General features: G+C 39.2%; 1 protein-coding gene across 1 annotated transcript in view; it reads left to right on the top strand.

Annotated features, from left to right (window-relative positions):
* LOC121650948 (obg-like ATPase 1) overlaps nt 1-15,237 on the top strand; it is a 52,610-nt gene that overhangs the window by 24,163 nt on the left and 13,210 nt on the right. Inside the window, exons 6-7 of the mRNA XM_042002798.1 lie at nt 10,054-10,134; nt 10,471-10,568. Of these exons, the coding sequence (XP_041858732.1) occupies nt 10,054-10,134; nt 10,471-10,568 (179 nt within the window). The remainder of the gene's footprint in view (nt 1-10,053; nt 10,135-10,470; nt 10,569-15,237) is intronic.

Raw genomic sequence — 15,237 nt, forward strand, 5'->3', positions numbered from 1 at the left:
AATAAAGTGACAAACTGGATGGCAGATCAAAATGTATGTCCATTCACACACATTAAGATATTTATATCTTTACAATAATGAGGGAAAGAGGCCAACTTTAGAAATGATTTGGTTGCAAATGTCACATGATCTCCTTCCATCATTGAAGCAGGATGGGATGGGTCAGAACACAAGGAGGATTTGGCCTTTAACTTGGAGCGGTGTGCCCAATTTCTGGCACCAACACAGGCGACACACCAAGGCTCTGACCACTCATTAAACTAACGAGAGGGGCTATTTCACCTGCTGCAGACGCCCCCATGACTGGTTGGTTCCCTTCAGACACCCCCCCCAACCCACCCAAACACACACACACACACACACACACACACACACACACACACACTCCACCCCTCCTTAGAGCCAGCAGCACTTCCCAACACCCCTGTAGCCCCACAGACAGGAGCCATTCAGACTAAGCAGGTGGCCGCTTACACCAATAATTGCTAACAATTTTAGGCAATGAATAAAAATAATCTACATTACTTGTCAAAGGTTGCGCACGCGTAAGCAACTGAGAATCTATAGAAGACCTCTTTAGATAGCAAAGAATGGTGGTTATCAAAGGGTGCACTTAGCTTTTAGATGGGAGGGATTGTGTGATTGTCTCACAAGCTGAGGCTTGCGCTTGACGTGCTCGGTGCCTAGACTCACATACACGTTTATGTTAGCGTCTACATGCACAACATCAAGACTATGTCTGACAATGTTCACTTTAAACCAAACAATAATGTTTTGTTGCCAGGACCTGAGAATGCTGCACAATATTAAAAAGAAAATTAAGTTAATTATTTGAATTATCTTATTTGAAAGTTTATAAACCAGAAGATTTCAAGATTTAAGGTGAGACACAACAGGCAAAAGCTCAGTTTTTTTCATCACCTTGATCATTTTGAGAGCTTTTTTTTTTATTTTGTTTTTTTTTTTCCTTCTTCCTTAAAGATGCACTGCTTAACCTTTGCCATTTTCTCAGTGCCACACCCCTATTGACGACTAATTCAGCATCCATCCTACCTGTACTGTGAGTTCTCTCCAGACAGTAAAAAACAGTCTTATGTTGACTCTTGTCTTATCTCTGGCTCACTTTTGTTTCCTTTCTTCCTCCAATAATGTCTTCTAACGTTTCTTTGCTGAATCAGCCACAGTGTGCATTCAAAATGGCCAGTTTGTTTACATCTTGTTGCTAACGTGTAACACATACACAAAGCCAAACTCAGCTGCAACATCAAGCAGCGTCCCAAGTGAAAAAGTTGCTTAGTGCAGTTTCTCAGCTGCAGGATGCTGTGCAGCAACAGCTTCAGAAATGCACATAATAGATGTCACTGTGCCTTCAAATGAGTCCGAAATGCTGAGTTTTAAGACCGAAAAGTTCCGGAGTTGGTCTTAAACATGTTTTCTTTTAGACTAGTGTAATATATATATATATATTTATAGAAAAACAACATTTTAGGTGTTTATTTTATTACATTTTGTCTACATGTGCACCAAATCTATTCAAAATTAACCTAAAGTTTGCTTTTTATACAAAGCTCAACACCAAGGTGGTTGACTGTGTGGCGACACATGTTCTGGCTCATCTAAATGTTGTGACAATGCCACCTTGGGAATTTCAGCCAGGGAATTATTTGATAAACAACTGATTAACTGAGGGTAATCAGATTCATTAACTAAATATAGGAGACATGTTCCATTAAAGGAAATTTTTGTTTTATACCAAACGGATCAACGTGTGATTTGTCAGGAGAATGGCACTAATTGCTTACACCAGGAGAGGGCCTGTCTCGAAACAATCAACCCCTACTTTTTGCATCCTTGGCCCAATGATGACCCAATCAACTGGAAAACCGAACCATTACCAGGGCCTAAAGAAATTAGTGTCTGAGTCAGACATGGGATGAGAGGAAGCAGTAACCCACTGTGCCACCCTCTCCACAAGCCTTGGAAGATGATGGACATTTGAATGCTGGTCGGCAGTGGGCTGTGTAGTTCTGTGCACTGCCTTGCTAGGTGTACCCAAGCCACCTGCCAAAGAAACTCCCAAGAAATCGGAATAGCTAGCAGATGGGAGAGTTGGGCCGATTTGGCACAGTGGGGATGGAGTCACAAGTCGTCCTCACAGGATAACTCAGATTGTGAATATGAATCACTACTTAGGGGCTTTCAGACACCAAACCGCGGGCATAATAATAAACATGCCCAGCTTTTACTGGATCAGCTATAGGTGCAACAGTATACACCACACCAGCTTGTTGTGGGGCTTTGAGGACTTAATGCACTTGAGGGTTTCCTAGTATCTTGCACCTTACGACACCCCCTGGCACTAAAGTCACAAATAAGCACCAACTGTCTCTCAGCCAGTGGTGCATCTCTGACTTATTGACCATGATTTTGCTTCCTGCGGTCAGCAGCCATCTGTAGCTGCTCCCTGTCCCCTTCAAATGCCAACTGCAGACAAGCTTGATGCTTGTGAATCCAATTATGAACACTCCCCTCAACAGGACTTTGCATTCTGCCCAGGAGAAAGTCAGCTGCCAGTCTTGGCTACTGACCAAACAGGAGAAGGAAAGGTGACTCACAGGTTGACCGATGGGGAGTGGTGTTATAACAGTACAATACCTGAAGCAAACAGGAATTCCAGTCTCGCTTTCGAGTGACAGCCAGAGTGTGCAGCAAATTGTGCAGCGTCCTATTAAAGTGCTCACACTGACCATTGCCAGCTGGGTGGTATTGAGACTATTCTATCCCATACAAACTGCAAAGTTGCTGGATCAGAGAGCTTTTAAAATTTCAGCCCTGGTCTGAGTGTATGCAAGGAGTGACACCAAATTTGTAAAACCACCCCATTACCAAGACCTGGGCTACTGTGGAGGCATGCTGGTCACAAGTGGGGACAACCAAGGTATACTTGCTGAAAGCATCAGTCATTAGCAGTACATTCTCCAACCCATTATGGGTGGGTTCCAAAACTGTAAAATCAATGGCTAAAATCTCATTTGGCTGTGAAGCCAACAGGTGACCCATAAAACTATGGGTGGCCATCCAAGTGCCCTTGGCAAACTGACACAGCTCACAAGCCTGGCACCACTCTGTCACATTTAAAGACATACTTAGCCAATAACACCTTGACCACAAGAGTGCCAGCGTTCTCTCAGCACCCTGATGACCATGCTCTTCATGCACTTCATCAGTGCCCCTTTGACCAAAGCAGCAGGGTAGCAACAACCGCAACCCTGGTTCGGCACCATCTGAATGAAAGACCTGGCTGTAAAGCACCCCATTTTTCTCAACCAGATGATCCCATTGGTGAAGGAGCACCAATGCTGACTGGGAGAGCCGTTTCCGCTGCTCATAACTGGGGCGTTGTTTTCCTTCTGAATAACAGGATCAGCCTGCTGAAGAGCAGAGGTATTGGTCAAGGTATGCTGAGGCAACGCAGTGAAAGCAGCTTGAGTTGCATTAGAATGTTCTATATGCAGAAATTGCTGGAGTGGTTTAGGCAGAGGGGTACCACGAACCACAGCTTCCAAAACCTGCTTGTCAGGTAAATGCTGAAGATAAAGCATCAGTATTTCTATTGCTGCGCACTTAAAAGAAAAACGCAATTAATTTACCAATACAATAAATAATAATAATAATAACAATAATAATAATAATAATAATAATAATAATAATAATAATAATAATGATAATAATATGGAACAAGTCTCCATTGCCAGAATGTAGCAACACAGAGGTTCTGGCTTGTCTTGGTGACAGCGCCGCCCTGGGAATTTCACCCAGGGAACGATTTGAGAAATATCTGATTAACTGAAGGTACTCAGATCTATTAACTAAATACGGGGGACATGTTCCACTTAAAGAAATGTTTATTTTTACATATTGAAAAATACCATTCAACAAAATGGCAAAAATGAAGCAGGAAGGAAGGAAGTTAAAAACTGCTAATAGAGGCTATACAGTAGGGAGGACAGGTTTTTGGCTTTTTTACAGGACTTATAAAGACAAAATGCCAAAAGAAACGTGTTTTCAGAGACAATGATGGTAATGTTCATCTGTAAGAGACAACAGGATGACACAAACACTAAGATCAGCTGGTGATATATCACGAGTTCAACAACAGGAAGCTGTCAATCAAAACAGACTGATCAGTGCGCAGGGCAGCAGTGTTTCACTGTATCACACTGCGTATTTGAATAAACTGATCAGCAAATTAAGTTGCCCAAGTTGAAAAGTCATGCAGTTTGTTTCTGAAGTGTATCTGTAAACAAGATCACTGCAGAATACCCGTCCGTCCTCCACTGCCCTTCTTAGGATGCAACAAGGCATGATGCTGCCTTTGACACCATTATGTAAATTCTTTTGTCCATAAATTAAGAATATGGTATGCTGCCCTCAAAAAATGGGAAAATGTTGGGTATCCCTGTACCAAACCTACCAAAAACACAACAGAGCTGTATGAGGAAATAAATTTCTCCATTTTGGCTGCTTCGATGTTTTATATATGTTTTGTATAGATGTTTCTACAAATCTGTTGATGTGTTGAATTTTGCAATCCAAATGTCAAATGTCAAAAGGTAATTTTATCAGTGGGACTGCCAATAGTGGATGTATAAACATCCAACATGTTCTCATTACCTATTCATAGCAAATCCTGTGAAAAGTTAGGCACAACTATTGGTAGCAGTTGTTGCAAATTTCCAACAACACAAGAGATCAGTGCACCTCCACCACCTGTGCATTCGTTCATCCTGTCTATTTAGTCAGAAAAATTACGGCTGAGGCCGCAGATTTTTACCTTTTCCCAGGGACATTTCTCCCAGTTCGCCAAAGGGGATCTCAAAGCACTCTCATTCTGGTCGAGAATCTCCCCTGGACCCTCAGTTAGACGTCCTCCGAAGAGGGAGATGTCCAGGAGGAATCCTAACCAGATTTCACCCCGCCCCACTCCAGTAACATACATTACTTAAGCTTTAGAGTCATAATCAGTGAGACGTATGATGCCACATTGCATTTTACGTGGACATCTCCCTGCTTTGGGCTCTTCTTGGAGTTTTTTTTTTTTTTTTAACTTTCTCCTCCTCCTATTGGCTTTTCCTGGTGTCAGTTGTAGATGTCATGCGAAAGCTGTAATTTACATTACATTTGGTTTTAATATGTTAGTTAAACCCACATATTAACTTTTTCTCAGTACAGGGCATTTAGATACTGAATATTACCAGTTCAGCTATATATATTTGAAATATGAAAGAAGCATATGATTTTACAACCCTTATATGCAAAACTGGAAGATGTACCAGGCTACACTAAAAGGTTATTTATCTCAAATAAACCATCATACTATTTACCTTTTATCAACATATATCATCTAGCGCAGGGGTGGCCAACGTCGGTCCTCGAGAGTCACAATCCTGCAGGTTTTACATGCATCCCTGCACCGACACACCTGACTTAAACTAATGAGTCATTGTGCAGATCTTTATAGGCTGTTGGAGCCATTTAATTTGAGTCAGGTGTGTTGGTGCAGGGATACATGGAAAACATGCAGGATTGTGGCTCTTGAGGACCGACATTGGCCACCCCTGATCTAGAGGTATTGCAACAGCTAGTTCAGCTTTATTAGGTATTTGATTCATGAAACAAATAAATTTTTTCATAACTCAGTCTCAAGATGTGTTCTGGAAACCAGAAAAACTACAATCATGGCGCGGATTTGTTTTCAGCTGCATAATGCTGCTAGAGGGAGTTGTAGTTCTTACATAATGGAAGCATTTTGCATCAAATTTAAAGTTGTAAATATTGAATTGACAACATATCGGGTGTGAAAAGGACGGTGAAGGCAACTGTGGATTCAGACCTTAATAATCTAATTGTTAAATGAGTGTAAACATATTTTATCCACGTATGACAGCACCCCCAGTAGGAATTATTATTACAAGACAGCTCAGGTCAAGAGCTCTCCATAACAGTTGGTCTCATGTCTTTAGACCCTTTTGCTGTTAAATTATGATCCTACGAAATAGACAAAGAGTGTTCATACTAACATGTTATTCTCCAGAGAAAGACCTTTCCAATCATGTATTTGTTTTAGTGAAAGCCAAAATTTTAATCTTTCTCATTTTAATTAAGACCTTCAAAGCCTAATTTTCATTTTCATGTGTAAGATCTATACAAAATTAAGCTCTTTTTTTTTCAATTTTTAGGGAAGTATATTTCAAACAGAATAATCTTTAGCATTATAATATTCATAGTCATTCATAAAGAGGACCTAAAATCCTGGATTTAGGGCCAGCACACAGCCCATGGGCCAGAGTCAGGGTTACATCACATGTCATCATATACTGTATGTAACAACCTTTTAACAACATTTTCAGTATTTGCTTGTGCGTAAGTAATTATATAATGCAACTCTAGGATTTTAATGCAATGCACTAAGTCCAGTTTGAATAAATAAATTAAAGTAAAGCAGAATTTGATGAGGGATGTGGTCTATAAAGATATGTATATTTTGATCATAATTTTACAGTAATATAGAAATTCTTGTAAAAAAAAAAAAAACAAATAAACATACATACATACATGAAAAAAGAATAAGCCTATAAACTCCTAAAACTGCTACCCGACAGTCATTTACAATGGAACAAAGCCCATTGTCAGCAGGGCAAAAACAGAAATGGAACGCGCCATGCACGTACCCATAGCAACCACGGTAGCAAAAAATAAAACACTGGTTAGCTTTTCTGTTTAATAATCTAAAATGTATAAAGTCCATTGGGAATGAGAAACAGCCTTTTCATTGTTTTGATTATAGTCAGTTTAAATTTATGTAGTTTTTTTCAGAAAATGGGACATAATGCTGAGGATTTGAAGTCTGCCAGTGGACTGGATTCCAGTCGGATGGGATCGGGAATCTTCCTCTATCAGTGCTACTGGTCCAGTGTCCCATATGAATGGGCTGACAACCACTGATAATGCAGATTCGGTCGAGTGAGAAGGTCTGAATCAGGATTCCATTCAATGCGAGCGCATCATTGGTTGTTCAGTGTCCGTTACTTCTTGATATTACCAATATTAACGATAAATTTGATAATACGAGTATAAAATGATCTTTTCAATCATGTAAATGAAACCATCCAAGAGTCAGTGGGTTTCATTAAAAATGATCTGATGACGTAAAAACACACACACACAGAAATACACAAAAATAACTTTAATCAAAGTTATATTAATATTTATTTATTTATGTATGTATTTATTTATTTATTCTTTCATTCATTCATTCATTCAAATCATGTGCTGGCATGACTTAAATAAATTAGTGTTAAAAGAAATTACGTTGTGATTGAGTTTGTATTATATTTCATACAACACTGTAATTAAGTAGTAAAGATGTTAATGGGAGCATTTTAGGAATGTTCTTTTAAAAAAGTAACTAAAAGTTACTTGTAAGAGTAGTGCATTATTTACTGGCAGAAGTAACTATTAATTGTAACTAATTACTTTTTTCAGTAACTAGCACAACATTGTTTCCAGTTATGCTCCTGTCTTAAAGTTTTTACTGAAAGATTTTTGGATATTTTATTTACAGCCTGATTTAATAGACTTTTTCATCCCAAAGACATGGCAAAAATTAAGGTATTTCTGGTCACTGAGAGTATTTTCTACATTGTGAAGTAATAAATAGAGAAATCCAAATAGCTTTGTAAGAACTTTTGACTCTCATATGTGGACATATTTAATATAACAAATTTAAAGGGAACTTTTAACCTGACTTAATCCAGTGTTCACATTTTTCCCTAGCAATTTATACAGATTAGTGCATTTTTGTCAATAAATACCACCTAATTTGCATATTTAAACATAAAATTTAAGGAAACTTGGAATGCAAAAGTTAATAGTGTTGGCGTGAGGAATAAACCAGGACAGTTTTATGGTGATAACAGCTCATTATAAAGTTTGCCCCATTCACCTGTAGTGTCTCACCTTAATGAAACAGAATGTAAATTAGAAGGCAACTTATCTGTTTATTACATTTATAAATCTGATGTTTTTAGGCTGATTTACAGTTCATACTTCACACTATAATATATGTATCTTATTTTCTCTTTTAAGAAGATTTAGACATTTTTGAACAACACACAAATGTTAAAAAAACAAACTACTCTGCTCTCAGATTGTGCTCAGTTACTTTTTGCTTCTGTTTGCTCTCATGAAGTCCTGCAATAAAAGGGCAAATTGATAGTTTGCAGAGAAATTGAGACAGTGAGGGAAATTCCCTGTACTTTGTTAATACTATTTAATATATAACTACTATGTAAAGTGGTATATCATTATGCAGTGCACCTTGCTGAGACCCTAAAAGATTAAAGTTTAATATTAGTGTTTGTGACCTAATTGAGAGCATTTTGTCTTTTTATTGTACTTCCTGCAGAAAGCAGGATGTTGAGGCGAAACCAAATGCCAAAGGGCAGAACAGACATTGTAAAATTAATAAATAATAGAGATAGAGGAATGCAGTCTTATGTGATAGGTAGGGAGGCACAATTAGAAGCTGGTGGTTGGAGCAGTCATACTACTGGTCCATGAACTCACATCTAAAGATAATGTCATTTCAGAAAAGAATAAATTTGGAAATCATTGTATGTTCAGAATTTTCTGTAAAGATGAAAAATAGTTTGGCATTTTATTGTCAGTTTAAATTAAACCTTTGTGAATGCAGCTTTGCAGAGCTCATATGTATACACTGTTGTAAATCCATTTTGCAGGCAATTATGTTTACAGGAACAATGTTTCATTGCTTTTGTCTATACGAATCCTCAAAATCCCTATCCTTACAAAACAATAATAAGAAACCGGCCCACCAGCGGCGCTTCATGGTGGCAAGCGTATGTGTTTGACCCCTGTGGGACCTATATGCCTTTTATTAACACCTGCCTGTTAGAGGAGCGCTGCACGGTGGCTGCGAGCTGATGAGGGAAACCTGGAGCGGGTTCAGCCTGTGTCACCGGCCGTTTGCTGTTTCCATTTCACAGATGATTAATCTCTCTGTGAAGACTTGGGCCGGCGCGGGCGGAGTGTATGCAGCTCTTCCTGCGCTCTCTCCCGCTGGCTGCACTCTGGCTGCCTGACTAAAAGGCCTTTAGAATTCCTGCGGAGAGAGATGTGCAGAGAGTGAATGCAGCTGGCTGGGGGTCAGTGTGTGGAGCTTTTTCTGCCATTGTGTAATTGAGGCTCTGGCAGGATTTTTTCCTCAGTTCTTTCAAAAGAGAGTATGATTGTGAAGTGCTGCAAGGGTTTGGGGAGGGAAAAGGAGGTAGGGGGAGTGTTGCAGGGGGTGGGGGAGTTTTTATATGAAGGGGGAGGTCAAGTTGACAGGAACAAAAAGAATGTGTTCCGCTAATTTCTGTGGGGCTGGATCAACAATAATAGGCTCAATTTCTTTATTACAAATTTTATAACTACCTCCCTCCCATTTCCCACCCATTTCCGCTTCCAGATCCTGTCAAGACCCAGTCTTGCCCGTGGTCTCAACCCACAAGTACGTCAGTAATGAATGTGGCATACATTGCTGGAAATGCTCAATATTTTCAGAAACAGGGAATAATTAGCTCTGTACCTCACGAGTGCTTATTCACTATGACTGCACTCTGCAAAGTCCCTAAGGAAGGACCAATAATTTACACCTTACTAACCAACTTCCCCGTATTTCCCTGCTTTTTCCAATTTTGCCATCTCTCTTAATCCTTTTCATTAGAATGAATATTGATGTATAAAGCTAAGACTCAGAGAGACACCCCAGAAGGCATTTTGTCAGAATTTAAAGACAGGAAGGGGGTCTTGCTCATGCCATCCCCGTCAAAGGCAGGCCACTCCTGCCTGAATGCGAGCAAAAGCCATTGTTCATTTTGGCATCAGGATGCCATGCATTTAGGAAATAATTACCCCATACCCTGCTGGGTTTATTCTTTTTCATCTCCTTTAATGGGTTCTTGTTCATTCTATTTTAACTCCAAACAGGACGTTATGTGCAAAATAAAGAGCTGGGTAGTGGATGAAAAGAAGCATGTTCGCTACTATCATGAATGGAACGACAAGGAGGTAAGACTTTAGTGTTGCTATCAGATTCATTAAAATGATTTATCTTCTAATCTTTTCATGTGACCTAAGGTACTGCTGTTTCTTCTTCTTTTGAGCAGAATAAATCACATGTAAATATTATGCTACCCCCCCCCAACTGCTGCTATTGGGGGGGGTGGGGGGGGCTATATTTTGACAGTACTTCCATGCGAGCTGATGACATCTGGCCGTGCTGATCTTCATTTAAAAGGCTTCATAGTTGCTCCCCACTGTGCTTATAATTTTATTTGGCTTCATTTGTCCAGATACCACTTTAGAAAGTTGTGGATTCTCAGAACTTGCCTGTCCTTTTCACAGATTGAAGTGTTGAACAAATACCTGTTTCTGACGTCCAAACCAATGATCTACCTTGTTAATCTCTCTGAGAAAGACTATATAAGGAGGAAGAACAAATGGTAAGTGCTTAAAGGAAGGGTGGGGGCAGATTTACTGCACTAACTAATCATCACCAAAAACCTTCTACTTAAGTAAGAAATTACATTAATTCTAACTAACTTTGACTAAATCTGCTGTTAACTGTAAAGCCCATACAACCCTGCTCCTGTTTATTTACGTGCTGGCATGTGAAGCTGACTGTGGTCTCCTGCTGGCAGGAATGGTTATATCTTTGTGAAAGGATCTGCCTGGAGGTGGCACCAAGCAAACTCTAACACAACATTCAGCTCTGCAAACCCCAACTAGCCCCCAGACTGCACTTCATTAGGCACACACTAGCATATGGTCTTCATTTCCCATCAAAATTTCTCATTTCCACAAGATATCAAAGAGAAAAAGGGCTTTCAATGACAACAAAACAAGCAGATGTGTATTTGAAGCCAAACAAGTGATTAATATTGTTTGGAATAAATCAGTGAATCATAATGACAAAAATTATCTGAAGTTTTTTTTTTTTCTCTAGATATTTGGTTTTGTCTTGATGTTGCTGCTCTTGCTTTACAAGCATCCCTTTACAGCCATGAAACTTCTGCATCCAGCATGACTAACACTGTCAATATGAAAAGATGCATGCATTTTTTTCTTTATACAGCAAACAGGAAGATATTTGTATAACTTTCTTTTGCAGGCTTCTGTGCATAATATGCAAAAAACGACTGTAATTGAAACTTATTTAACTTATACTCAACTTATACTCATTGTTTCCAGCATCCCTGCCACAAACACATTTTTGTATCTTATGAGACGGCTGTTAGACATCCTTTAAATCTTTTCCACACTACAGCTGTTTTGTCAATAACACCAACATGTGGATTCTTATCACACTTTTCCAACTGGCCTCAAGGCTTGTGGTGTCAGGTTATTTTATTTATTTTTTCCTACAAAATGAGTATTTAGTGCTGTACTTGGGAGTGTTGTATTACAAGAGAAGTTGTTTACCTATGACTGTTAAAATGTTTCTGTCAAAAAAGTATGATTGCCAGACGGAGGGAGGAGGAAGCGCTCATAAATCAAATGATTCATGGCGAGGAGAACATCCGTCATCATAGGAAAAGAGTTTTGTCTTTTTTTCTTTCCGTGCTGTGTGTGTGAGTGTGTGTGTGTGTTTTAACAATGTGAAACGCAATAAATCTTAGAGCATCTTAAACAGGCAAACAGTAGTGCACAGGTGTCCCCAGGGCTTGGCGATGAACAATGTCGACATCAAAGTGTTGATGTTTGACAAGTGATGAGTCACTTCCCTTGTCCAGAGAGAAGCTCACACCTGTATGGAGATGATTACAGGTAGATCTAGCTGGCCCTAATTGTACAATAAATGCTGCTCTCAGCCCTAATGGCAGCTAGTCTGCTGCAGAGACGCCAGACTGCCATTTGGCTGTCGCCATGCTCCTCTGTTTTTCCACCAGCACAGTTGAGATGATGATATGGTTAAGGACTATTCAAAGCAAACAGCAAGACAAATTGCAATCTCAGCTTTAATGTGTCGAGCAAAAGACGGTGAATCGTAGAATTAGGTAAATAAGCCAATTTTATCTGTGTCTGAGAGGACCCCCTTTCAGGCCATTTCACAGGTTCACATACATTTTCAAGTGCTGCTTTATATTTGAGTTGGTTGGTTAATGTTTTGAATTTGAGCAACATGCAAACATAGTTTTATTACCATGTGCACTCAAGAACAGGTTAAAGAAATAGTTAAGACGACACCATTAAATGCTGGGCATCTTTTTAAAAGCATGGATGATTGCATCCTTATCAAAAATTGTGGGCCTCCAAAACCAACTAAGATCATCCTGTTTGGAGTATGGGAACCACATACTAAGCTGCCCTTGTTTAGACAAGAATACACAGCATTAGCTTTACCAAGCCATCATTAATGGAGGGATCAGACGAGGAGCAAGGCCTCCTTTCATCTTCAGGTTCTCTGCTGGAGACAGAACATCATTTACTGTTGAGAGGAGCACATGGCTCCAATCCTATACAGTGCATGTGTATGAGAATGCGTACATGTGCATGTTTGAAGTCTGTTTCAGAGGCGACTCCATGCTCATTTGGATGCTGTTGTAATTGCGGTGTGGAGATCAAAGGCGCACTGGCCGAGTGATGTTCCAGAGGAGACTTTACCACAAAACCCTCTCCTCTGTGCAGAGGGGGCCGCCTGCTGCTCACCGCTCCCCTCTCCCCTCTAGCCATGAACTGCCCCCTGCACATCCCCGCTCGTAAAAAATGATTAAGGCCGCATTTGTCATGTGTTTATGACTGAGAGGCATTGCGTGATAGGGAATGGCATCTACAAGAGTCTATCAAGAGGTATTCTCCTCTTTCCCCGGCATCAGGGAGCTGCCTGGATGACTGTTTCTCTGCGCCACATACTGTAGTTTGTGTGGTAAAGAAGGTCATTATAGCACTGTTCATGATGTGGTGGTTGCAGTCTGGCCAGGGTTGTTGGCATCTTTATCTTGTCATCTAAGTTATTGTTCACTTTACAAGCATGTCACCTTTTCATTTTTATAAAGGTTTATTTCTTCTAATAGGTTTAATATCAGATATTTATTTAGTCTTCGTTCGAGAACAAAGAGCATCCATATTCAATAATGGCAAAAGACACAACTGAGAATTATTCCAGCTATATGCTGTGATGTTTTTCTTCCTTGTCATTTCCCTTTCAGCTTTTTTTCTCCTTTTGGACAATGTGCATTAAAGTAAATTGGTGCCTCTTAAGTAGATGAGTTGACCTTTAAGGAAACCAGCAAGCGTGACCTGTCTGTGAGTGCCTCTGCCGAGTGGGTTCTCCTGGTGAGTGTAAGAACTGCAGGGTACCTTTGCTTAGAGCTTTTATTAACTCTGTTGGTCTCAGTCTGTTTGTCTATCTGCTTGTATACAAGTGTGTATGTTGTGGGTACAAGCATGTGTGGTTTTCTCTTTAGTTTTTCTGTTTCAAACTTATTTTGTACTTTATTTCTTTGAACTTTATTTGCCTCCTGGTCTGTGTAACAGGTAGTTTCATTCTTAATTCTTTATGCCAGGAAGCAATAATACTACAGCTGGTCGTCCAGTCAACCTTTCTTTAATCAAGCGCACATTTTATTTTACTGTTTTTTTTATGTATTATCCATGGCATAGATAAAAAAAAATAAAAAAAAATTAAGTAAAATCCCATCTTTAAATTCTCATCAGTCATCTCACCCAACTGTGCTGCTAAAAAGACTTTAGGCATGTGCTGCACATTAGTACTTGGAGGAAATTTTTTGTTTAGTTTAATTAGTTTGATCTCACCGAAGGGCTTATAAAGAACCTCTCCTACAGTTACTCATTATATAAATTAAACGATAAGGCTGAAATATTTTTCCTTCTTGTCAACAATTCTGCGAAAATGAACAACAGCAACACATCAGTGTTACTTATTGCTGTCACTGCAGAGGAGCAATTAAAAACACCAGTGACCACAGTGTTGCATTATTTCTGTATAATAAACATAAATATGGCAGTTTATTTCACAACAGCCCTGTAGATGCAATCTTGCAGCAATTAATGCATAGAAAACCAAATCCAATTGATTTATCACATGAAAATAATCCCCCCAAAAAGTCATTAATATTTATTTAAGAAAATTTGATAGAAACAGCCTTTTTTTATTTATAGGTTATAAGGAGGTAACATATTCATTTTATGTTGTACAGGAATAAATTGCTTTGGAACAGGAGGCAGGAGGAATAGAGAAAAAGAAAAACTGGTTAATTCACTGGGCAAATTATTTCATTGGATATGTACGCAGTGGTTTAAAAGAAAGTAGATTAACCCTAATAGCCGGCACATATCCAGTTACTGCTGAAATATGAGGAGCAAGAAATTGTTTGTTTCTACATCTGATTCTCGAGTCTGCCTGTAGGAGGAGCTTTCACAGTTGAAAGTAAAGGAAATGCTAAGAGGACTTGCAGCAAGCTGGCTCTGTCACTCTGTCTCAAGTCAGAGCAGATCATTTACTGCAAACATTACAATTACTAACAAACTTTGTGTCCCACAATTTTTATAAAAAAAAAAAATTTGGTAAAACAAACAAAAACAAATTAAGCAAAGTACACATTTTTTTCCTCTAATAATTTAGTTTATGAGAAGATTTAATAGACTCAAGAAAAACTGAGAATGGGGGGACTGCTGTGAGTCAATGTCAGTCCATAAAGATGGCCACCACAACCCACATCAGCAACTCCAAACCATATTACCCATAACCTTTAATGAAACTTTATTGAGTTTAAAACCACTGGCTCCATCCAGGTTTTTAGCAATCATTATCTAAGGAGTTGAACCATCTGTCAGATATATGATCACATGCTTCCTATATATTTATTTTATGCCCAGTTGTCCTCTTTCAACTCTCCTTGTGCTGTGTGGGATCCTGACAAACACTTTCTCATAGTAAGATGTATCTTACTGCCCATATTCAGTCATAATGGATGCTTTTAGTCAACTTTCAATGATTGAAAACAACAGGAGAGGCTGGATAGTAAAACAGAAACAGATGTAAAGTCCTGTAAGCTCAGTTAACCTGGTTGTTGACTGTCCCCTGTTCAGGTAATGAGAGGACACTGTTGACATGTACCAAGTGACCCGATTGTCTTTGATCTGTAGTTT

The sequence above is a fragment of the Melanotaenia boesemani genome, chromosome 12 (genome assembly GCF_017639745.1).
Source record: "Melanotaenia boesemani isolate fMelBoe1 chromosome 12, fMelBoe1.pri, whole genome shotgun sequence".
Classification (NCBI taxonomy): domain Eukaryota; kingdom Metazoa; phylum Chordata; class Actinopteri; order Atheriniformes; family Melanotaeniidae; genus Melanotaenia; species Melanotaenia boesemani.